Consider the following 26,904-nt stretch of genomic DNA (forward strand, 5'->3'; position numbering starts at 1 on the left):
ATTTAATTTTTATTCAGTCCGTTTAATTTGTATTAGCATTTCATTCTTTTCATTTTCCTTTGCTTTTATCATTTGAAGCATATTTTGTGCAGATTCTTTTTTGAGCTACTCGGAAGTGGTTGGTGTTCTCACAATTAAGAAATTTCCGAACGTGTGATTCCACCTTACTTCTATTATTTACGTTCCAGCTCGTAGTAACTTTATCTACTGTTGATCTGTTCCATCTTTCGAAACCCAGTCTTTTGTCGACCGCTTCTCTTTCGTTTTCCGATGTCTATTTTGGGAATTGCTGTCATTCATGTGAGGTTCCTCTGGGGCTTTACTTGGCAACCCAGTATTTACCAGTAACCCTGTATTATAAGTCATCCCAGTTTAATTCTTCATTAGATGGGACTTACCTTATCTGTCAGATATTCTAATGCTAATATTACTATGTATTTATCTTAGAATGTAGGCTTTTATTAAAGAAATAATATTGTGATAATTACGTATAGTTACGTATACGTGTGATAATTACGTATAGTTACGTATACGTGTGATAATTACGTATAGTTTATCGTTACCTCCTTTTCATTTGTTATGTTCTTACTGTAACAGCGTACTTTAAAAATTAAATAAGTCGCTTTAATTTCCCCCCTCTCTAGATTTTCGAACGAAAAATGAGTTTTAAAAAAAATCTAAAAGCTTTCAGATCTTATATTACGCCCAAAGGGGCGACTTTTTAACGTTTTGCGTGTTACCTTTATTTATTAAATATCATGTTCTAAATATTCAAACCATAAAATTCAGTTCAACAGCAATATCGGAAGTAATTTTAAAATGAGCATATCTTTAGAATTTCCGATACAGAGTCTCGTGCGATGGAGATAATTTTTTTTTTCCCCCGTACAGTGTTGCCATTGCTCTCTTTTAAATCTTTGAGTTTGTTATTCAAAAACTCATAAATGCGTTACAAAATATGAAATTAATAATAAAACAAATTCCAAATTTGGGTTTCCAGATGCCCATATTCGAGTGGAGGCGTACGCTGTTCAAAATTGGATGCCTCTAGTTACCATAATTTTATCACAGAATGCATACATTTGCGAGAATGCATACATTTACGCAGATTCTTCATTATTTAATTTCTTTAAATATAGCACGGGGCGATAATATTTGGTGGCAAAATCTTTAAATGTGAACCGACATTTTCAACATAAAATGCCAAAACGAAATTAAAAATCCTTTTGGGCAAATAGCCTCTTTGAGCTAAAAAAAAAAAAAAAAAAAAAAGGAAAATACGCGATGAAATATGATATTCATATTTTTCCTGTCATTTCTTATCCATAAATGCAGTCTGTGTGTAATAGTAAAAGTATTTAATGTAAGCATACCGACAAAAACTGGAAGAGGAAATTTTAATGCACAAGATGCCAGCTCTTTGTTTTTTTCAGGAGATTTCCGGTTTTTATTCCTGTTTCCCAGTAGAGCACCGAATCTCCCAGTTCTTAATTTTTAGCTTTTCAAATTAAAATGTTTTCCAGCAATTAATAAAATTTATTTATTTAGGAAAATTTCATTCTTCCAACTCTAATGATTTTCAGAATTTTTCTTAGTAAATTATATTTCATCTGAATTAAAATTTTTTATTACATTTTACTGATATTATTAATTTTTTTTATTTGAGTTGTCTTAAATCTACTGCAAACATTTGTAGATTTTTGTATGAAAATTCAAGCGATGTTAATATTTCTTTTAATTCTGTTTTCTTCAATACGTGGTACATTGTTAAATTTTAACAAAGTGCGTAAATCACATTTGGCGTTATTATCGCTTATAAAAAATACGCCAAATTTCAAAACGCGCCAATATGCAAATTCACATATGTCTTGGGAAATTTTTGAATAAAAAATTCTAGTTTTTGCAGGTATGTTTAGAAATACATCTACTTTAAGATGATGGTAAAAATTTTATAGGTTATAATTCAAACTTTTTTTTCGAAAAATTTATAAAAAATATTAAAAAATACAAATTGTGAAAATAAATCATAAAAAATGCGAATTATATTTGGATGAAACCTAAATTTCGAATTCTGGAAGATGGAATCAAGTAAGTTTAATAAAAAAGAAATATTAATAAATATATACAAAATTCAATTAACACTGAGGAGCTAAGATTTTGTGAGCTACTTTTTTTAAAAACTACTCGTGCGATTTTTATAAAACTTGTCAGTTTGGCATAATTTGAGTCGTACAATCAAACTGCGGAAAAACGTTGGCGTGCTATTTCAGAAAAAGTCCGATTTCGTGTCAAAATACCTATGTTAGAACAATTGCTACATATAAATATAATATATATCTTAAGTCGCGTCTTCGAGACATGAAAAACACATTTTGAATTTCGTTAATCGGCCCAGTAGAAGGGGGGGATATAGAACTGCCCCGTTTTTTTCCCACAGTGTACATTGTTTATTAATTTTATTTTCATTCTATTTAAAAATACTTTGATAAATAGAAGTTTTCCATCAATGCTCAAGGTTTTCTTGAATAAGAAAATTCGAAAATTTGTTGTGTACACCACATGTCTTCCTTGTACGGAATATTAAATTTTAAGCATTTTTTTTCCTGCATTTCATTTAAACTTATTTCCTCAAATTTCTTTAGAGATATATTTCTCATTTAATTAATTCAGTTTTCACTTTGCGGCAAAGCAAAAGTACATAAGAACTCAAAATATTTTCATTGAAAATTGAAAGATATTGAAAAACATAAAACACTACATACAGTTAAAACAATTGAAAAACAATTTTTACAATGAAAATTACAGTTTCTACGCAAAAACAAGCCATTCGGCCAACGGGCTAAGAAGGCAAATTTTTCGGCACACAAAACTGAAAGTTTACTTTAAGTCTCACTCGGCAAAAAGACACTTAATGAGTAAAAACTGACTTAATAAGCTGCGGGCGCTCAGTTTTTATGAATCAATATATGTGTATGATCAGTCAATATCTGGATATGAATCAGTTTTATGAGTCAATAGATGGGATAATTTAATAAATTAAATGATAATTCCAGAATGGATTGAGCATGATTTAATTCGCAATAATAAAAGAAGACGTTACTTTGTTGTTGCGAAGCTTAGTTTCTCTAAATTGGCAATAAATCTACTATTCTGTTAAGTTTCAAATGTAAAAAAAAATATGGCTTCTATGGTAAAAAAAATAGGCCTAGTCGCTCTTAAACAACTTTTAAATTGTTGATAATTTTACAACTATTGCATACAGGTTAACTGAAACCACAAAAATCTTAACCGGAAGATAAGAACAACATAATTCAATAAATTTTTAGAGTTTCTATGCAAAAACGAGAAATTATGCCAGCAGGAAAGAAAGCAGATTTTTCGATGCACAAAACTAAAAGTTTCCTTTTTGTCCCACTAGGTAAAAAGACACTGATGGTGCAGAAACTGAACTAATTCACTATTCTGCTAAGTTTCTAATGTAAACAAATATGGCTGTTATGGTTAGAAAACTAGGCTTAGATGCACGAATTTTTCTCGCATCGGGAATAAACGACGGTACCTACAGCCGTCAAATTTTGACTAACTTCAGCACCTGATTTGATAACATTTTAATTAAACGCAATATGGATACAGCCCCTTAACTTGAGTATGTATCATCCGCTAATGACGCTCGCAAACACAGATTGCTGCATTTAAACTTTTTCATCCACATTGTTTCAACCAGCCCCCGAATGTCTCTCCCCCCTCCCCTCCTTCACCCTCGGACCCTTCATCAGGGTCTAGTTGAGGCTTAATCTCCGCTTCAAAGGTAATAAACAGAGTTTCGCGATGGGGAAGGGGGAGGGCCGGAGCCCTAGCTGTGTTTGGGGGGGGGAGGACATTATTATTTATTTATTTAGCTTTTTTTCTTTTCACCCTTTCTGTTTCGCAGAATATTTTGAGTTATGCTCGGCAGGGAAGGTAATGGTATTTTAAAAGCGCAGTAAAAAATGGGATTTCGATGACTTGTTTCATTTTGGGAGAACGTAATTGCAAGGTCATATCGGCGATTTGATGGCGAATATGCATTCGATGCTATGATCTGGGAAATACCAAAAATATTTCACTTTTTTTTTTCCCCTGGAGTTTAACTCTGCTAGGGAGAAAAAAAAAAAAAAAAAAAAAAAAAAAAAGACTTTGAGTTAATACACGTTTCGAAAAGCTAAATCCGTGAATGGCATTCCAAATCATTGCACGGAATAGCATTCTTTGAAAGCTACGAAAAGAAAGCACAACAGAATTAGAAGCAATCTTAAGCAATCTTAAATACTGATAATAAAGAATCCCTAAGGGGTATTAGACCCAAAGGTCTATAGTTTGAAAACGGCATTTTGCATAGTTTCACTTTCTGCATTGCTTCACTTTTCAAACTGTTGCCACCAAATATTATCGCCAATATTATTATTTAAAGAAACTAAATAACGAAGAATCTGCATAAATACATGAATGTTTCTCGCAATGTGAAAAAACAACGGTACATAGACCCATCCAATTTTGAATGACGTAATCCTCCAACCGAGTTTGGGCACTTGGAAGACCGAGTTTTGAATTTCGAATTTGTTTTATTATTTATTTTATATTCTGTAAAACTTTAACTAATTTTTCATTCACAAACTCTACGATTTCAAAGCGACCGATGGCAACACTTGAATGGAAAAAATACTTTGTCTTGCATTATTGTGTCTCGCGCGCTGGAGAATCGGAAATTCTAAAGATATGCTGTTTTTAATATTTTTTGACATTGCTGTTAAATTGAATTTTATGATTTAAATGCGAAGAATATGATATTTAGTAAATGAAGGTAACACAGAAAACGGTAATAATACGCCCTTTTTGGCATAATTAAGGATCTGAAAACTTTGAGTTTACTTTTTATAATTTTTCTTGTTTTGGTAATACATGCACTACTTTATCTTAATAAAAATGAGTAAATCCGAAGTAAAAAGACTATTAGAAACCTAATCCAATTTTTGTACAACGTTGCCATTGCTCGCTTTGAAATCCTTGAGTTTGTTAATCGAAAATTCATTAAAGTTTTACAAAATATGAAATCGATAATAAAAAATATTTCAAATTTGGGCTTCCAAATGCCCATATTCGCAGTAAGATTACGTTATTCAAAACTGGATGGCTCTAGATACCGTCGTTTAATCACAATGCGAGAAACATAAATAACATTTATGCAGATTTATTATTTAATTTCTTCAAATATAATAGATGGCGATAATATTCGGTGGCAACAATTTGAAAAGTGAAACGGACATTCAGAGTTGTTCGACGCAAAATGCAAAACGAAATCAATAGTCCGTCAGAAACAAAGCCCCTTTGGAATAAAAATGAAAATATCCACTGAGATCTATTTCTCTCATTCAATCCATTCAGTTCTTCGCGTCAAGGCAAAACCACAAAAGACTCAAAATATTTGCATTAAAAATTCTATAATAGAGAAAAACCTAAAAAACACCAAATACTGCTTAAAAACATTTTTTGCAATTAAAATTAGTGTTTCTATGAAAAAAAAAAAAAAGTTTTCTGTATTTTACAATTTTGAATGAAGATGTTTTGAGTTTTTCTGAATTTTTGCCTTCGCGAAGTGAGAACTGAATTGATTGAAAAAGAAATACATCTCTAATGAAATTCGGAGAAATAAGTTCAAATGAAATCCCCCAAAATGTGTATAATTTAATAGGCCCTACAAGGAAGTCATATTGTGTCTAGGTCAGATTTTTTCCCTTTGCGATGTTAATATTATTATTCTTTATGCACGTTTTGACAAATATTTAATGAGAGAATTTTAAATTTGCTTCAAAAAATTATTTCTATTTTGTTAGCAAAATTACAATTTTTTTTAAGCCCAAGGGGCGTTAACCCAGAAGGGCTATTAATTTCGTTTTCGCATTTTGCGTCAAAAACTTTAAAAGTATGAATCTCTTTTCGAATTATTGCCACCAAATATTATCGCCCTGTATTCTTATTAGCTTTTCAATTATCATTTCGATTATATTTAAAGAAACTATATAATGAAGAATCTGCAGGAATGTATGCATGTTTCTCGGATTGTGATAAACTAACGTACCTAGAGCCATCGAATTTTGAATAACATAGTCCTCCACCCGGATATGGGTATCTGGTAGCCCTAATGTGGAATTTGAAATTAGTTTTATTATCGATTTCGCATTTTGTAAGGCATAGATGAGTTTTTGGTTTAGAAACTCAACGATTTCAAAGCGAGCAACGGCAACACTGTATACACACACACAGAGAAGTCTCCAGCACGTGAAGCTGTGTATCGGAAATTGTAAAGATATACTCATTTTAAAATGATTTTGTGATATTTAATGAATCAAGGTAACGGACAAAATGTTAAATAAAATACCCCTTTGGACATAATTTGAAATCTGAAACCTTTCAGATTTTTATTTTATTTATTTATTATTATTTTAATTCTGACTCGTCAGCTGCTTTCGGATTTTGCTTTTGGTCCACATGCGGACGACTATCGTAAATTGCTTTGTTATTTCTTAAAGCAGTGGTTATAACATAACTTCTTTCAAACTGCAGGAACGTCGAGCTATTGTTACTACATTTAGCTATCTATAAATATCATACAATCATAATAGCCTTCAATTTATTCGCCGGAAGCTATCACCAAATCCCGCTAATGCATACCGCAGTCAAGGTTCCGATACCGACAATTGATTTATAGGGGAACACTTATACGAGGCAGGCGCATGCGTCGAAATATAAGTGTTGTAATTTACTGCTCTAATTGCGGTAATAAAATTTAGCTTCTTCTGCCTCAGCTCCATGGGTGGTCCTTTATGTTTCGAACATGACCATTTTCTTTTGCGTTTTGTTATTATATTTTTCTCAGTCGTTTCTTTGAGTGTAAGTGTTTTATGACATAATCGCATCGTAGTAAAAGATGAAACGTAAAAGTCGCTTATCGATTAATCGCCATCGTTGAATCGGTTTAGAGAAACTGCTTTTTGTTGGTCCGATTTCTTTTATTCTTTTTGTTGTAATGGCAGCTGAAATGGAAGCCGTGTTCATGGCCTTATACTTGTGTTATACGAATTCATTAGCTTCTGAAAAGAAATTGGTGATGCATTTATTCCGAATTGCACACACAATCCTTTAAAAGGAATGTTGCAAAGATTTCAACTTTTTTATTTTGAAAACAAATTAGCATTAGAAAATGTCACAGAGTTGAAATTTTAAGCTGGCACTGCAATTTTTTTTCAAACTGTAATATCCTTTAAAAGAAATGTTACATGGATTTGAAATTTTTGTTCTAAAAACAAACTGACATTGCATTTCTTTCGAAATGTAATATCCTTTAAAGGAAATGTTACAAAGATTTTGAAATTTTTTGTTCTAAAAACAAATTGACATTTCACTTCTTTCGAACTTCAAAATCCTTTAAAAGAAATGCTACACTGATTTGAAATTTTTTCTTCTAAGAACAAACTGGCATTGCATTTCTTTCGAACTGCAATATCCTTCAAAGGAAGTGTTACAAACGTTTGAAATTTTTCATTCTGAAAAAAAATTAGCATCAGGAATTGTTGTGAAGATTTTAAATTTTTTATTCTAAAAAAAATTGGCAGTGCATTTTTTTAATTGCGTAATCCTTTAAAAGAAATGTAGCGAAGATTTAAAATTTTTTATTCTGAACATAAGTTAGTATTAGGAAATGTTGCAAAGATTGAGAAATTTTTATTCTAAAAACAAAATGGCATAATCCTTTAAAGAAAATGCTACAAGGATTTAATTTTGTTCCTCTTAGAAACAAATTAACTTTGCATTTCTTTCGAATTGTCTTATCCTTTAAATGAAATATTTCAAAGACCCGAAATTTTTTGCCAAAAATGTTATATTGTAAAAAATAGAGATTGTTTTAAAACAAATGAATATTTGTTACACTCATAAGCAAGATCTTAATATTTTAAACTGAATAAGCTTCATATGGAAGATAAATGAAAGTTATTATGCAGATTCGAGTGGCATCAGCTTCGCTTCTGATGTCGCCCTTAATTTTGTTCCTGGTGACAAAAAAGAAACGTGAAAACAATAACTTCTCCTTTCCAGAATTTCGCGCTGAAAAGCTGCGGGGGGGGGGGCTAATAGCTAGGAAATGCAGTAAAAATAAAAGGCAAATCAGAAAATACGTAGTAGATATAAGTAAGGAAGTATGTAAATAATTAATTACTACTTTCACATAAGTAAATATATATTTAGCTCAAAGTTTACACTCTCATACAAAATACGATATGCAGATAAGGATAAACTTTTGCTATATTTTTTATAAATCCTTCATCACCGCTCTATAGTTCATTAACAGGAGAATGAAAAAAAAAAAAAAAAAAAAAGAGAATGCTATTAATAAGAAAGAAGAACGAACGTATAATTCGGCAAAAATAGTAGTCTGAAAAAGAAAGGGGAAAAAAAAAAAAGAGAATGCTATTAATAAGAAAGAAGAACGAACGTATAATTCGGCAAAAATAGTTGTCTGAAAAAGAAAGGGAAAAAAAAAAAAAGAATGCTATTAATAAGAAAGAAGAACGAACGTATAATTCGGCAAAAATAGTTGTCTGAAAAAGAAAGGGGAAAAAAAAAAAAAAAAAAAAAAAAAAAAAAAGAGAATGCTATTAATAAGAAAGAAGAACGAACGTATAATTCGGCAAAAATAGTTGTCTGAAAAAGAAAGGGGGGAAAAAAAAAAAAAAAGAGAGAATGCTATTAATAAGAAAGAAGAACGAACGTATAATTCGGCAAAAATAGTTGTCTGAAAAAGAAAGGGAAAAAAAAAAAAAAAAAAAAATCTGAAATTTTTCAGATTTTAAATTACGTCCAAAGGGGCGTTTTTTTAACGTTTTGAGTGTTACCTTTATTTATAAAATATCATGTTCTTTGCACTTAAACCATAAAATTCAGTTCAAGAGCAATATCGCAAAATAATGTTAAATTAAGCATATCTTTAGAATTTCCGATATACACAGTCTCGCGAGCTGGAGATAAAAGTATTTTTTTTTCTATATAACGTTGCCATTTCTCGCTTTTAAAGCATTGAGTTTGTAAATCAAAAATTCGTTAAAGTTTTACAAAATATAAAATCTATAATAAAACAAATTCCAAATTTGGGATTTCAGATGCCCATATTCGCAGTAGGATTTCGTCATTCAAAATTCGATGGCTCTATGTACCATAGTTTTATCACAATGCGAGAAATAGACAATCATTTATGTAGATTTTTCATTATTTAATTTCTTCAAATATAATGCAGGACTCTAACATTTTGTGGCAACAGTTTGAAAAGTGAACCGACGTTTATGAGTCCGACGCAAAATGCCAAAACGAAAGCAATAGTCCTTCGGGACTGAAATCCCTTTGGACTAAAAAAAAAAAAAAAAAGAAGAAGAAGAAGAACGAAAGAAAGTTGTAATTTATTGTCAGTCTAATTTTCACACTTCTTTGCAATAGGTGCGCCGTGTTAATGTGCCACTGTAGTGTTGCCACGGGCAAAAGTGCTAAGTTGATGGCCGTGTTATTTGTTGTCTCTCTTTCTCTTGTGCATCTGCTTATCTCGATGCGCGTGTCTTTTTTTCTTTTATTTATATGCTTCGCAGAATTATTGCCAAGCGATTTTCTGAATACATAAATTGATTTTGTATTAATTCCCGCTGTAGGATATTTTATGGAATTTCATTACAGCGTGAACCATCAAAAGTTTTTTCACCAACTTTCTATTTTACGATTACGAAGGCATGCTAAGAAGGCGGGAAAAATACCTTTATAGTATGGTTTCGTTTATTTTTATTTGATTATGGCAAAGCACCTCGAGGGCTGTGTGCCTATGGGGAGGGATGCCTTCATGGAGGTCTTTTTAAAGAAAACCGGCATTTATACGTTGTAGAGACATTAGGATTTTTGGGAAGCCAGAGAGATGAAAAATTAGCAACCGCCTTCGCCGGGAATCGAACCACGAACCTCTGGAATATCGGCCAGCCCAGCGTGCTACCGTTACACCACGAAGGCACGCTAGGAAAGGAGGAGAAATATCTTATAACGTTACATACGGGAAAACTACGAAAATGCCTATGCAGCGCTCACGCTCTCAAGAATTAAACCTCCGACCGAAATACCAGTGTTCAGTGACTTTACCGCTCGGCCACTGGTTGGCCCGTTATTACTAGATACGATACGTTTTGCATGAGACCATTTAATTATTTGTGTCGCTGGATATTTTCGTCACATGAGGTTGTATGTATCACACTGTTTTATGGTGGATACAGAATTTAATATTTTTTTCCCTTCTAAAAATAGAAATAAATTAAATTAAAATTATGTCTTAATACGGGTCAAAAAATGATTTTTAAAATTCGTTTTATTATAGTGTATTAACAAGGGGTTCTTTTTTCTTTTTGTGTTTTTAGGTTCATATCAAGTCATGTTTCATCATGAATGGAGTTTGCGTAAGGTGGAGGGGCTGGCTCGACCTTGAGAGGCTCGACGGTGTAGGCTGCTTGGAATACGACGAAGAAAGGGCACAGGTAGGTTGAATGAAATTAAAAGTAAATAAACATATTACAAACTGAACAGTGTACTACACTGTACATATATGATTATATGTACAGTGTTGTACACACTGTACAGCATTGTACATATACACTATAAACGAGGAAATAAGGCAGGGGTGTCAGATTCAAATTACATGTAGACGGAAACAACTGAGGTGGGGTGAGGGGTTCCTTTTTTTTCCCTACAAAATGAAAACTTTTGAATAACAAATAAAAATAAATTAATAAATTTTAAATTTGTCCACTGTGACAAAAAATTAACTTGTTCTGACCAAAAGTTTTGTGTATCGAAAATTTTAAAATGAAATAAAATTAACACGCGAAACGTTAATAATAAAAAGACAAAGTTTTGTAAACCAACTTAGTAAGAAAACTGAACATTGATATGATGAGCTGAGAAAAGACTGGAGGGTGAGGGTGAACTAGAAAAACATATGCGAACATTTAATGCTGCTCCAGGGATTTCTAAACATATACTGCTACGCTGCTATTAATTTTTTTGTAATTTTGCTATTGAATTGTATATGGGATATGTGTGAAGAAAATGATGCTTAAAAATAAAGCTAAAAAGACACAAAAATATTGAATTAATAGGAGTGAATGTAATAGCAGACTAGCGAGCTCAGCGAGAGTGTAAGAAACCTTAACAAACCCTTTTAGGCGACCATTAAAATCTGAAGACTTTCAGTTTTTTTAAAATTGTTTATTTATTAATTTTTATTTTGAATTCCAGATCGAAGACACTTTGCTTCGAGAACAGATCGAGAGGTACAACCAGCGTCTGCGAGATTTCGAAGAAAAGCAAAGGGTGTTCCGAGCACAGCACGAGAGGCACGTCGAAGCAGAAGTGGAGGTAAGAACCTCAAGGTACAGAAACCGAAGTTTGCGCTTTTTTTTTATTTCTGAATTTCATTTCTTCCATTTTTTTTGGTCATGCAATATTTTCTTTTTCTAGTCACTATTACTGAGACGATAAATGAATGCTTTTCACGTTTTAAAGCCAAGCAGAAACAAAATCGGTTTTAATTTTTCTGTATTTAATTTAGTTGGATTAAAAATCCGAAGGACACGGTTACAGCAAGAACATAACTAATGAAAAATAGTCGTAGGTAAACGACACCTAACTGCCACAATATTACTTCCTGCCGTAAAACTGGGCCAGTGGTTAGTAACACTGACCGCCTTACCGAAGGGCCCAGTTCGAAACCCGAAAAATTGCAATTTAAAATGTGTTAAAATTTAACAAAATATGAAATAGATGATAAAACAAATTCCAAATTTGGTCTACAAGATGCCCACATGCGAGTGCAGGACTAGGTTATACAATATTTGATGGCTCTAGTTACCGTAGTTTTTTCACACTGCGAGAAACATGCGTACATTCATGCAGATTCTTCATTTTGTAATTTCTTTATATATAATAAGTAATCGAAAATATTTGCTGGCAACAATTTGAAAAGTGATACAACGCTTTTAGTGACGCCCCTTTCGGCTAAAAAAGGAATAATAATGCATGTAAAAGAGGGGAATTAAGACCGTTAAACAACTGAAACTGCAATAAATTTCTCAGATTTAGGAGTCACTTGCGATCGTAGCTGTATTCTACCCAAATGACAATTTTCGATTACCCAAAAACAGCGACGATAATTCTGATTTCTCTTGTAGTATTCTATACACCTGCCGTAGATAAATGTTTTGATCTTATAAACACTGCCACCGCTTGTATTGCAGATTCCATTTTCGGATATTTGGGAAACTGCGAAGCTTCCTTTCTTGAATTCCTTGTTTTGAACAACAACTTTTAAACTGTTGTTCAAAAACTTGTCTTTTTATTGGCACTCTAAAAAGTTTTGCGGAAAATATTAGTACAGCGTAGTTATCTTTTTAAATTCGGAAAAGTAGCGGTATTCTTTTTACTAGCGGTAACCTTTCAAGAGAGTTTTTCAAGGTCTTTGGAAGGGCCATTAAAGATTTCAAAGCCTTTTAGTTAACTTCCAAAGAACTCTCTCAAAACGTGGGGGGGGGGGTGAGCATATTTCACTGCAGCCGAGAAAACACATACACGATCCATTGTAGTAAGAGTGGTATCTTATTTCAAGCACTTAACTTCAAACGTGCCCCCTGCAGGGAAAATGATGTTGGCAAACAAAAATTTAAAAAAAAAAAGAAAGAAAGAACTAGTCCCACTTTAAAAAGTCTACATAATGCAATTCATTTGCAATGAAATAAAATGAAAAAAAAAATTATGAGGAATTTTCCACGAATGGAGTCCTACTTTGTGGTGCACTAGTGTAGGGTCCTAGTGTAAAGTAAAATAAAATAAGGGAGGGGGTGCGCGTGCGTGGGAGCAGATGTAAAACGGGTGGCAACGCACGTACGTTCTCGCAAACAGCTGCTAAGCACCACCGTCGTTCTGCTTTGAAAAGAAAAATATCGTGTCCCTCCTCAAACACAGAACGTATTGAATGTACTTCAAACGGCGCGAGTAATAGAATAAAATTTTAAAAAAGAGTGGAATTTAAGAACCCCCCAGTTTTTAATTGCGCCCAGGACCCGGGGCCTTTATGCGTATGTGTGTAATTTTAAATCGAATGCGGTATATCGTCTTTCACGTGTGTGCAGAACCAGTGCGGCGCGTCACAAAAAATTGCTTTGTGCAAAATTTTACGGTAGAATTTGTCTGTAAAGTAGGGCGGGGGGGGGGGAAGCATCTCCCAAAAGATAGCCCCACTTATTTTAAAGCCTGTGTTTAAAGTGAAATTTTAATTTAAGAAATACGTGAAAACATGTATCCCATTTTTATATTTCCTAATAAGCCTGTATCTTGGTGTTGTTGTTACCAATTTCTCAATGTTCTTGTTGTAGTAGTTACCAATCTATATCTGACAATGGTCAGCAGAAGGAGTGGTAAGGAGTAAAATGCGTCTGTCGTTGGCGAAAGCCTTGAGCACCAGATACAGGTGACAGCCCCACTTTAGCTCGGTTCCGCCCCCTATTTTGAGAGAGTGCATCTCGGGGAGGGGGAGAGGTTCGAAAGTTTCCCACCCCTTTTCTCCTAACCCGAAAATTTCGAAAAGACTTTCGGCTCGCCGCATATTTAGAGTGGCCCCCTGCCTCACAGACACTATACAAAAGCAGTCAGAGTCTCTAATCACTATCCCGGTTAGGCGGCCTTTTGCATCTTGAAATATAAGTCATTTCCTAACAGTACCGTAGGGATTCAGTGGCACTTGTGCACAAATAAAAAAGAATGTAGATTTGCAGAGCTAAGGAGGGCCCTGAGTGAAAAAGAAAAAAAATATATGGTTTATTATTATTTTGGAAAGGACAAAAATTGAGTTGGATATTAAATTTCAAAATTTTCCAATTTTTTATGTCAATCCAACTTGCCTTGAGAGTTTTGGTTAATTAAGTTTGAATATAATTCAAGAAAATTAGTTTAAATGAAGTGCAGCAGAAAATGTGTATAATTTAATACCCATACAAGGTAGTCGTGTGGCGTCGTCAGATTTTTAGCCCAATGGACATTAACCACTTCGCTTTAGCATTTTGTGGCGTTTCACTATTCAAGTTGCTCCCACCAAATATTATCGCCCTTGTATTATAAAAAAATTAAATAATAGTGAAGAATCTGCAAAAAATGTATGTATGTTTTTAGCATTGTCATAAAATAACGGTAACTAGAGCCTTCGAATCCTGAATAACGTAAGTCTACACTCTAATATGGCAGCCCAAATTTAAAATTTGTTTTATTATGGATTTCATATTTTGTAAAACCATAACGAATTTTTGATTAACAAACTCAAGGATTTCAAAGCGAGCGATGGCAGCGTTTTTTATCTCCAGCTGGAGATAAAAAGAAAAAACATTTTTATCTCCAGCGCGCGAGACTGTGTATCAGAGATTCTAAAGATATGCTCATTTTGAATTATTTTGCGATACTGCTGTTGAACTGAATTGTATGGTTTAAGTGCAAAGAACATGGTATTTATTAAATAGAGGTAACACACAAAACGTTAGTATATGTAAATTTTAGTTTCGAAGTAGTCACATTTAGTCTAAGTCATTTTCATTTGTGTATTTCCTCATACTTACTAAACAAAATTCGATGCTTTAGAAATGTCAAAGATTTCCGTGTGCTGAAGATAACAGATAGAGATAACACACAAAATGTTAAAAAACGCCCCTTTGGGCGTAATATAAAAATCTGAAAACTTCTTATATATATATATATATATATAATTTTGGAGAAGACAAAATTTGGCCGGAAGATTTAATATCAAAATTTCCAATTTTTTATGTCATTTTCAACTTGCTTTGAAAGTTCCGTTAAGTTAGAAAAGTGCGAGAAAATAAGTTTAAACGAAGTGCAGCAAAAATTTTTTATAATTTAATAGGCCATACAAGGCAGTCACGTAATATCATCAGAATTTTTATTTTAATTTTATGTATTAGGTATTTCGGTTTATGTTTAATAAATATTATATATTTTTAAGTAACATATATCAGAGTACAATTATTTAAATAAAAAGCAGTTTTTATTGGAATTATTGGATTTTAATTTGGCTTGCAAAATGCGCTTGGCGCACACTAACGTTCAGCTCTCTAAGGTCACGGGCACACAGGGCATGTTCGTTTGCTCGCCTCGTGAGATAAAAAAAGATACGATACCTTTCTGAAGTAAGACCGGCAAATGTAATTCGAACAAAATCCTACTTGTTGGATCTCCTTTTCTCTTTCCCTCCCACATTTAAGTTGCGGCAACACCGTATTCTGTTGACCAGGCGCTTCCAACTATGTTTTCAGCCCCCTATATTTCCCCTAAAAAGTTCCAAAAGTTGTTTGTAATTCCGGAGATAATTTCTTTGTTGGCGACATTCGATACTTAAAGATTGCTATCGATTAATCCGTGGCGGAGTTTCGATCCCCACCTCTGATACGTATCTTGTCGACAGAACGCTTTGCTTGTTTGGTTTATTCTGAACTCGGGAGCTTTACATTTAAACCAGCGCAGTTGCCATTGGATATTATTTTCCCTATTTGTAAACTTAAAAAACAACAAAAAAAAAAAAGGTTTTCAGATTTTCACATTGCGCCTAAAGGGGCGTTTTTTTAACGTTTTGTGTGTCACTTTATTTATTAAATATCATGTTCTTCGAACTTATCCATAAAATTCAATTCAACAGCAGTATCCCAAATATTTAAAAATAGCATATCTTTACAATTTCCGATACACACTCTCGGGCGCTGGAGATAAAAAAAAAAAGTTTTTGGTGCAATAGGACAATTTGCCTAGAAGGGATATTAATTTTATTTTGGCATTTTCCGTTGATATGTCGGTTCACTTTTCAAACTGTTGCCACCAAATATTACAGCCCGGTATTATCTTTAAAGAAATTAAGTAATGAAGACTCTGCATAAATGTGTGTATGATTTCGGATTGTGATAAAACAACGCTACCTAGAGCCATCCAATTTTGAATAACGTACGTTTCCACCTGAATATGAGCATCTGGAAGCCCAAATTCGGGATTAGGAATTTGTTTTATTATCTATTTTATATTTTACGAAACTTTAACCAATTTTTTATTAACAGACTCAATTATTTGAAAGCGAGCAATGGCAAAACTGTATGAAAAAAAAATATTTTTATCTCCAGCGCGCGAGACTGGGCATCGGAAATTTTAATGATAGGCTCATTCTAAAATTATTTTGCGATATTGCTATTGAACTGAATTTTATGGTTTGAGTGCGAAGATCATGATATTTAATAAATAAAGGTAACACACAAAACGTTTAAAAAAAAAAAAAAAGCCTTCTTGGGCGCAATATATAAATCTGAAAGCTTTCAGGTTTTTATTTTTTCTTTTTCCGTACAATGTTGCCACTGGCCGCTATGAAATCGTTGAGTTTGTTAATCAAAATGTGAAATAGATTTACAAATTTTGGCTTCCAGATGCCCATATTCGCAGTAGGATTACGTCATTCAAAATTGGATAGCTGTTGTTTTATCAAAATGCGAGAAACATATATACATTTATGCAGATTCTTCACTATTGGATTTCTTTAAATATAACACAGGGCAATAATATTTGCTGGCAAAAATTTGAAACGTGAAACTTCGTTTCAGAATGCCCCAGCACAAAATGCCAAATCGCCCCTTTTGGGCTAAAAGAAACTATGCGAGTTTGCACCATGTGAGTTTCTTGTTGGACTGATTAAATTATGCACATTTTTTGCTGCACGTCTTTTAAATTTGCTTCCTCTAATTCGAACTTAATTAATCGATTGCTCAAAGCAAATTTTAAATGACATCAAAAGTCGTACGGTCATTCAGATTTCTTAAAATTTTAGTTTTGCATAACTAGTATAAAATTATTCCTCGTATAAAAACCAGTAGACCGCATTAAAAGTTAGATATCGCTATTTGTAAAAAAAAAAAAAAAAAAACCTATTCTTAGATTTTAAAGTTTGAAATTGCCAAAACATGAATATTTTTGTCATTTACAGCATTTCTGTAACTGTAAATACATGATTGCGAAAATGAAGGCTGAGTAACCAGGGTAACGGAGATGGATATATATATATGATTTTGAATGTGCAGTCGAACGCTGGAACTCTTAACAGTTTTCGATGTCCGTCATGGTTACGTTTAAGTCACACAGATGAAAGCATCAAGGCTGAATTTCGACAAATCACCAGTCTTTGTTTTCACAGATATCCAATTACTTTGGCAGACACTTATTCACTCATAATTAAATGTGATAAATTTCTTGTACATTGATTTTTAACAAGAAATGACGTAGTTAAGCAAAGGTAAAGTGACACGATGTTGACAGAGCAGCAGTGAGGGAAGGGAAGAATGACGTAATTTATTGTGCCAAGAGTACTTATACCAGCTCTGAGGTATAATTACAGCTAGTCTGTGACTGGTTAATATTAGTTTTAGTTGCAATTTTCCACTAGCGTTACATAACATGGAAAGATCTTGAATTTGGGAAAACAGGTGATATAGTCCCAAATGGGAGTATCATTTTTGATTCATATATTCTTTCCCCAATCGTCTGATATCTAGAAGAGTATTCCGTATACATAGATTTATTAATTTCTTAATTGTATCAAAAATTATTTTAATCATTATTATTTCTTTGCAAAATGTTAGCAACAATAAGTAAAAAACATTTTTAGTCGGGGAAAAAAATAAAAAATACTTATATACAAAAAAAAAAAAAAAAAAAAAAAAAAAAAAAAAAAAGAAAAAAATACTTATATACAAAATACAGGATAGTCACAAAAACTTTCCTAACGTATGAACCCATAGCGTCCTATGACATCAAAAGTCATAGGACGCTAGCCTACATGAAATTTCAGATGAAGTAGTATTTTCACGGTTGCAGTTACAGTTAAAAAATTTCAAAATTTTGGTATAGAAATTATAGAATGTGGGGGGAAAAAAAGAAAAAAAAAGTACGCTGCCGGCCATTTTTTTGGCATTCTCTAAAATTCCTAGGTAATGGATTGCCGGCTTTCATAAATAACCGGTAACACATACATTTCATTCCTTTTCAGATAAATATATACATAAGATTTTCAACGATTTTTATTTTCCGTTTTAAGGAACATTTTATCAAAATGATGCCCACGCTTCTAGAATTTCACAAAAAAATGGAAGAGAACAAAACCCATTTTCAGCAAAAAGACCGAGAATGATATCGTTTTCACTGCTTTAGAATGCAGCTGGCTAGGAATCGGAAATAAAAGATTTGGGGAAAAAAAAATCTTCCGATTTTTATCGTTACCTGGAACAAACGGATTAGGAAAATTTCTCCCAAAAGTAAATCCTATAATCCCTTCCAGTAGAAAAAAGGGCCTCTTTCTGACAAACATCCTCCGTTGTCTCGTCCTTTTATATTTTGCCGCTTGATATCCGACATCTTTCGACACGGCCGTATTTCTCGATCGTCTGCTGCGATGCTCCGTATAGGCTTGTTGCAGATGGCAACGTCGATAACGTTTGAAAGGAAAATAATGCAGTATTATATTTAACTCACAGAAGACGAAAAATATAGTTCAAATTCGCGGTATTTTAAGTTCTTGAAAGTCAAAATTTTATGAAAACATGTATGAATAGAATGAGATAATTTGCACATCCTTGTACGAAGTAAAGAAAGTACTGTAATAACGAAACATTTCAGGCTTCAGATTTCAAAGGAAATATGAATTTTAGCCATTCCCGAATCCATTTTAACAATTTTTTTGCATGACGTTTGTAGGTACAGATAGTACGTACGGGCGTTTGTATCTACCATAGTTAAAAAAACGATTAGCCGTAGAACGTTAAAATTTTGTATATGGGACTGGCATAAGATTTAGTTTTTTCTTTTTCTTTTTACCGCAATAGAGAACATTTGCTGCTTTCTAAATTTCCACTAGAATTTTCTTAGGAGATAGATTTTCTAGATTGTCTTTTATATTCGCTATTACTTTATTAAATTATATATATATTGTTGCATGCGTACGATAAATTGAATGCACAAGTCCGATGAAAAAGTGAATAAAATTTATTATTATCACAACAAATAAAACAAAATGCTTAAATTTCCCCAGATATGCGTACAATATTGCAATATCTCACAGTAATTATATTTTAAACTACTTAAAAATTCAGCAGAACTTAATTCAAAACAGAGAAAGCTAATCCGATTTCACCGCGAATTCGTTACAATCATTAACAGCAATGAGTAAACAACCGAACTGAGATGTTTTGATCCCGCTTTTTATAAGCTTTTTAAATGTGCACGAGAATATTCTGGTATTTTCTCTATTTTTACCGGAAAGCAAAAGCGTACAATTACGAGATATCTATTAAATGCGCGTGCTACTGTATTTTAATTTTTCCGGTGTAGCTTTCTCTTCACATAAGTCTCGTGCTGCATTACAGGTAATATCAAACAATTTTAATTAATTCTATTTAAAAATAAATACTTCAATACAAAAACCATAACAAAATATAATATAAAAAATAAGTAATAATAATAATAATAATAATAAAAAGAATACTTATCTTTTACTTCGTGCAGGGCAGTAAAAAAGTTAATACAGATTTATTTATACTCGATATTGTCAAACTCGACTTTATCAAAATGGTATCTTATTTCAAATATTTTAATATTTGAAATACGTTATAAAGTCAAAAATACAGATTTATTTATACTCGATATTGTCAAACTCGACTTTATCAAAATGGTATCTTATTTCAAATATTTTAATATTTGAAATACGTTATAAAGTCAAAAATACAGATTTATTTATACTCGATATTGTCAAACTCGACTTTATCAAAATGGTATCTTATTTCAAATATTTTAATATTTGAAATACGTTATAAAGTCAAAAATACAGATTTATTTATATTCGATATTGTCAAACTCGACTTTATCAAAATGGTATCTTATTTCAAATATTTTCAAATATTTTAATATTTGAAATACGTTATAAAGTTAAAAATACAGATTTATTTATATTCGATATTGTCAAACTCGACTTTATCAAAATGGTATCTTATTTCAAATATTTTAATATTTGAAATACGTTATAAAGTTAAAAATACAGATTTATTTATATTCGATATTGTCAAACTCGACTTTATCAAAATGGTATCTTATTTCAAATATTTTAATATTTGAAATACGTTATAAAGTTAAAAATACAGATTTATTTATATTCGATATTGTCAAGCTCGACTTTATCAAAATGGTATCTTATTTCAAATATTTTAATATTCGAAATACGTTATAAAGATATTGAGCCTTCAAACGTGCTGTTGTTGTTAAGGAATGCTCACTTGCCTGACCTATAGTCAGGGGCGTAGGTAGAGGGCGGCATCTGTCCCCGGGCGCAGAATCCAAAGGGCGCCAAACTGATGTTACGACATTTTAGAATTAAATGTTTTCCATCCTTGGCAAGCAGTAGGGGGCGCGAAATCTTCAGTCGTCCCTGGGCGCTGAAAACCCTAGCTACGACTCTGCCTATAGTCAGCCCTAGTTCACGAAATTCCTCGTAGTAAGATTATGCCTGTCATTGGCAACAGCCTTGAACACCTTACAGGGGACAGTGCTATTGAGCTCAGTTCTGCCTCCAATTTTGATCGAGGACCGGTCCGAGGGTCTTCCACTCCTCTTCCCCTAACTCCGACCTCTCGAGAGGACTTTCGGACATATTTAGAGTGCCCCATGCCGCACGGATACCATACATTTACAAACATCTATGCCTTCTCCGGGATTCGAACCCGGGCTCTTCAGTATGCTAACTGCCATACCGATTGGGCGGCTAAAACATGTAGTATTTTGGAAATGTTTTGGCATTTTGAAGATAACTCTCTTCGTAAAGTAATATTAGTCCCAAATGGGATGATATATCAGGCTCGAAATGGCACTTACGTTAAATCACTATAAATGGCGTATCACTTTTCAAATTTTTGCCACCAAATATTATCGTGTTGCCACTTTTTATCTGTAAATTGTGAAACTTTCCAGATTTTTATTTATTATTATTAGTCCAAAGGGGCAATTTGCCCTGAAGGACTATTATTTTCCTTCTGGCATTTTGCGTCGGTTCGGTATAAATTTCTGATTCACTTTTCAAATTGTTGCCACCAAATACTATCGCTCTGTATTATATTTGAAGAAATTAAATAATGAAGGGTCTGCATGAATGTGGTTTCTACCCGAATATAGGCATTCCGAAGTTCAAATTTGGAATTTGTTTTATTACCGATTTCGTATTTTGTAAAACTTCAACGAATTTATGTTGAAAAAACTCGACTATTTCAAAACGAGCAATGGCAACACTCTACGGAGGAGGGGGACATTTTTATCTCCAGTGCGCGGAATGTATTGGAAATTCTAAAGATAAGCTCAATTTAAAATTATTTTGCGATATTGCTGTCAAACTTAATTTTATGGTTTACGTGCGAAGAACATGGTATTTAATAAATATAAAGGTAACGCACGAAACGAAAAAAAAAAAAAAAAAAAAAAAAAAAAAAAAACCGCCCCTTTGGACGTAATTTAAAATCCGAAACCCATGAGATTTTTTTTTTTTTTTTTTTTTTTTTTTTTTTTAGTTATTTATTTTGATAGCTTCTCTCACTATGTTACGTTAAGTGTTCTTATAATAAAAAGAGTTCAAATAAGCTGATGTAAGAACTACAAAAATTGGGGTACAGAAGCATAAAATGAGTTTTCTCAGTAGAAGAATTAAAAGAATTTCAGAAGAAGAATTAAATTTTTGGAAGAATTAAAACCCATAACGACGATATAGGTGTAAAACTGCCTAGAGTTTAATGTTCTTTTGTAGCGCAAACTAAGTCCAAACTCCTCTAACAGACTCACAGCTAATTATCGCTGTGTGTCAAAGACTTAAACCTGAACAGACTTAGAGCGAATTATCGCTCTGTCTGAGAAGAACTGCTTCTTAAAATAATTTCCGCTGGCTAATAAACGTTTTCATGCCCTGTAGAGCTTTTGAAACCGCAGCTTTCTCGAATATGGGTAGCTATAATATAGAAGCCCTATATTATAGAAGCCCAAATTTAGAATTTGTTTTAATATCGATTTCAGATTTTGTAAAACTACAAAGAATTTTTAGATTAATAAACTGAACGATTTCAAAGAGAGCAATGGCAACACTGTACAAAATAATAATAAAAAAAAAAAATTATCACCAGCGCGCGAGACTGCATCGGAAATTCTAAAGATATGCTGATTTTAAAATTATTTTGAGATATTGCTATTGAACTGAATTTTATGGTTTAAGTGCGAAGAAAGTGATATTCAATAAATAAAGGTAACACACAAAACTTTAAAAAACGCATCTTTGGACGTAATTTAAAATATGAAACCTTTCAGATTTTTATTTTTTTCTTTTTAATTTCCTTAAATATAATGCAGGGGTCTAATGTTTGGTGGCAACAGTTTGAAACGTCAAACGCCGTTGACAGTGAGCGAACGCAAAATGCCAAAACGAAATTAAAATTTCCCTTTTGAGCAAATTTTCCCTTTGGGCTAATAATTAAAACCTACGAGGTAACCTATTTCTCTGCGTTTTCCAGTTGGAAGTTTCTCATGCGGGCACTCCAGAAACCCACAGTTCCAGCTAATCCCTATCAAAACCTTCCTGGATATGAATTTTTAAGGAAGCTATGCCGCTCAAAAAGTCTGCTGCATTCTCACAATTCTTAGTCCGAATACGCTGCCAATTCCGAACTCCTACATGGGTAATTAAATAGGCGCCCTCTATGGTGGTTGGTGAAGGATGCCCTCTCTACAGCACTGCTCGCGCACTCAATCTTTTTGCATATGGATTTATGCTGAGTAACTCTCTTTTTATTCTATTCTCCGCCGAATGCAGGGGGATCTCTGGTTATTAGAATCGCGCAGAGACAAAAAGGTCGTAAGAAAATTGCAGGGGGTGAGTAAGTGAAGAGATTTAGAGGGCACACGCGCTTCGTTGGCGGGTGCAAGGGGGCACCTAATCTCTCTATTGACATAGTTAATTCCTGCCCTCTGCGTCGAATAGGGGTTTATTTTTTGAGAGCAAGGAGGGTGACAAAAGGGCAGGGGAGGTCACTCGCCGTGAGGGGTGTGACTGGGGAGGGAGGTAATGTGCGTCTTATTTCTCCGGTTACTGTTTTACACGTGACGCAACAGGCCGACCGTCGCATAATTACACGCCTGTACACAAAAGTGTTACAAGCGCCGTGATTGACGGGTCGTGTGCAGGATGCGGGATGCGATAGCGGGAGAGTTTAATGTCTGTATAATGTTTCTGATCGCCTTCAGGAGCAGGGGCACCTGAATGTTGGTATCACCCCCGCGGGAACACAAAATTTGCTGTCAGGTGTAACCAGTTATGGACAACAAGTAACACGTCTGCACCCTTCACACTCTCTATCAGAAAGTATCACTCAGCCTTTAGATTTTCTGGCATGATTTTTCTTTAAGCTTTAGATTTTCTGCCATGATGTCTGTTCCTGGTATGAAGGTCGTTCTAGTGTTTTTTGTCTTAGGTTTTTTCTGAACATTTTCGTGAATTCCAATCTTATTGAAAACACATAAAAGGTAATTTATAACCAGTATCGGAATATGTGTGATGTACCAGCTTTAGTCGTAGCTTAAATTATCAGACGATAAGTTTTAAAAAGAACAGGATCCATTTATTATTATTCAGGAGAAATAGCAGTTACAAAATCAGATATCCGGAGTAAATAAAAAGAATTACTAATAACTTTTTGTATGAAGTTTACTGCATCGTGACATTTAAGAAAAAGCCCCCGATATTCTTTTGCGAGTCCTTTTATAGCCTCTGGAAAGGCGGAGCTTCAAAGAAATGACGTCAGCCAATCCAGTTCGCTTTAAATATTTCCAGAACATTCTAAAACTGTACGTGTAGAAAAGGCGGGAAAAACAACTTGACTACGGGGCTGTGGATTTAATTCTACGTACTTTCAAATAAGAGAACGTCGCCATTAAAAATGAAAAGAACATACAGTTAGAATTTTAAGTGTATTCTTGACTATGAATTTTATTATTACATATATAGTATTTTTAAAATATATTGTTATGCATACTTACGAACTTTAATTTATAAGTCAGTTCTTAAAATTTATTTATTTAGAAATTGCTTTTGCTCCTTTTAACTATGATTTTCTTGCTCGCGTGCATAATTTCTCCGAAATTAGTCAGAATTAAAAGAAAGGGGAAAAAAAATTCTGAAAGGTTTGAGATTTTACGTCCAAAGGGGCGGTTTTTTTTTCTTCTTTTTCTTTTTTGTGTGTCACCTTTATTTATTAAATATGTTCTTCGCACTTAAACCATAAAATTCAGTTCAAGAGCAATATCGCAAAATAATTTAAAATTTTCACACAGTCTCATGTGCTGGAGATAAAAATGTTTTTTTGTGTACAATGTTGCCATAGCCCTGCTAAAAATGCCCCGTAGAAACCCATAAAATTTTTTACGGGGAATTGGCCTACGGGTACCCGTACAGCTCTGTGGGTACCCGTAGGCCAAATCCCCGTAAAAACCCACAGACAGAAACCTGTACAACTGTACGGGTACCCGTAGGCCAAATCCCCGTAAAAACCCATAAAAAGAAACCCGCACGGTTGTACGGGTACCCATAGGCCAAATCCCCGTAAAAACCCATAGAAAGAAACCCGTACGGTTGTACGGGTACCCGTAGGCCAAATCCCCGTAAACACCCATAGAAAGAAACCCGTACGGTTGTACGGGTACCCGTAGGCCAAATACCCGTAAAAACCCATAAAAAGAAACCGGTACGTTTGTACGGGTACCCATAGGCCGAATACCCATAAAAACCCATAGAAAGAAACCTGTATGGCTGTATAGGTACCTGTAGGCGAAATACCCGTAAAAAACCTGTAAACGGAAACCCGTACGACTGTATGGTTACGAGTAGGCCAAATCTCTGTAGAACTGTAGGCACTATAAACAAAATCCCAGTAAAAACCCATAGCCAAAAATCAAAACTTTATATGCATATCCATTGGCCAAATTTCCATTAAAAAAATGGATATTCCGTAGGTCTATGCCTTGTAAAAACCAGTAAACAAAAGCATGTACACCTATACAGGCACCCATACACCAAATCCTGTAAAGACCACTACACAAAAATCCACAGACCAATAAAGGTACCTCTTGGAAAAATCGCTGCAAAAAACCCATAAACAGAACCAATAGCATTATACCATAGTGGAGTATCCATACATAGAATCGTACATAGAACGGGTATCCATATACAGAATCCCTATAAAAAACAATACACAAAAATAGAACTGTAAATCAAATTTCCATAAAAACATAAACCAGCAGAAGTACATAATTAGCACTGATGAAATGTACAGAACTAAATTGCGGAGAAAGCATGTAAAGTAATTTTAAATAAAACTCAATGCAAATAAATAAAAATTTTAAAATATCTAGAAGCCTACGAGCCCGTCCTTCTTAATGCACGTCAATATCTATAAACATATTACAAAATATTTGTATAAATTCTCTTTACAAAATTTTAAACTACCTTTATATAATTCTGAAAATAAAATGAATAGAAAGATAATAACCAAAGTCATGATTCACAACCATCGAATGATATATGTACATATATATATGTAAGAAAAATAAGGAATATGCAAAAGATTAAATTAGCAGCGTAAAATTAATTTTCCTTCTCTATTCTAAAAACAGTAATCTTTCTGCACTGCATCATTTGGAGATTAATTCATGTCATATGACTCTTACATAATTTGATGTTGTAAAAGAAACTAAAACTCAAACAGCCAATAGTAATTTTACAGTATTAACTATCAAAGACGAGTAAAAATGCATCGAGAACCAAAATTAACTCGGTCTGAATTAAGATTTCAGCCTTAACGTAACGCATTTGCTTTTTACGCTTTGTATTAGCTGGATTGCAGTCTATCTGCTCCTTGTTTCTTACTACACATTTATCAAAAATGTTAATTTTTGGAATAGGCCATAAATAATGTGCCAACTTGTTTGTGGCTGCAACATATTTGCTGAAAGAAAAGTTGAATTAAATCTACCTCGACTACCAAATTTCTTATTCATTGTGGATTGGAGTTTCAACATCTCTAAGCCATCAAAATTCTTGCTGTTCATTACGGATTCAGCTGCTTGTATTCGACTACAAAATCTATTACATATATATATAATATCATTTCATTTGATGGTTGCGAATCATTACTTTGACTGTATATATATTATTGATTTCATTATAAATATATACATATAGTACTGTACCTCACTGCATATATTTGTATTTCAGTTCTTTAATTGGGAAATTAAACAATTGTATTTAATCACATCAGCTTGTTTAACAATTTGATACCTAATGAGAAATGTATTGCCAAAGGATGGTACTTTCTAGCATCTGCTGAAATTTTAAGTTACCTACAATGCACTAAACCAAATTAAAAAAACAAAACTAGAAGAAACCCAAACAAGTTGAAGAAGAGAAACATTATTAACAAGCAAGCAAAAAGAATACGGGACTTGCAAATTAGAAACTTAACATAGAGTTCAAATTTAGCATACTTGCTATCCCCTTAAAGCTCGCTTACCAATGATAGTAACACCCTGCAGCTTATTATGACATGCATACACATAGATGTTTTGCGTGGAAGAAAGGATGAATCCAAGAATATAATGTAGTGAAGAAATAATAATATACAAACAGTGTGTCAA

The 26,904-nt window shown here is 33.3% G+C and overlaps 1 protein-coding gene across 3 annotated transcripts in view; it reads left to right on the forward strand.

Annotated features, from left to right (window-relative positions):
- Bgb (core-binding factor subunit big brother) overlaps positions 1-26,904 on the forward strand; it is an 87,268-nt gene that overhangs the window by 40,689 nt on the left and 19,675 nt on the right. The window contains exons 4-5 of one of the 3 annotated variants that reach the window (XM_085826790.1): positions 10,476-10,596; positions 11,353-11,486. In XM_085826790.1, coding sequence (XP_085682916.1) covers positions 10,476-10,596; positions 11,353-11,486 — 255 coding nt within the window. The remainder of the gene's footprint in view (positions 1-10,475; positions 10,597-11,352; positions 11,487-26,904) is intronic. The other 2 variants (XM_035355028.2, XM_035355029.2) reach the window with 2 other exon arrangements.

This window comes from Stegodyphus dumicola, chromosome 11, assembly GCF_044657685.1.
Source record: "Stegodyphus dumicola isolate Sdum_Otavi_A_Nest chromosome 11, ASM4465768v1".
Lineage (NCBI taxonomy): Eukaryota > Metazoa > Arthropoda > Arachnida > Araneae > Eresidae > Stegodyphus > Stegodyphus dumicola.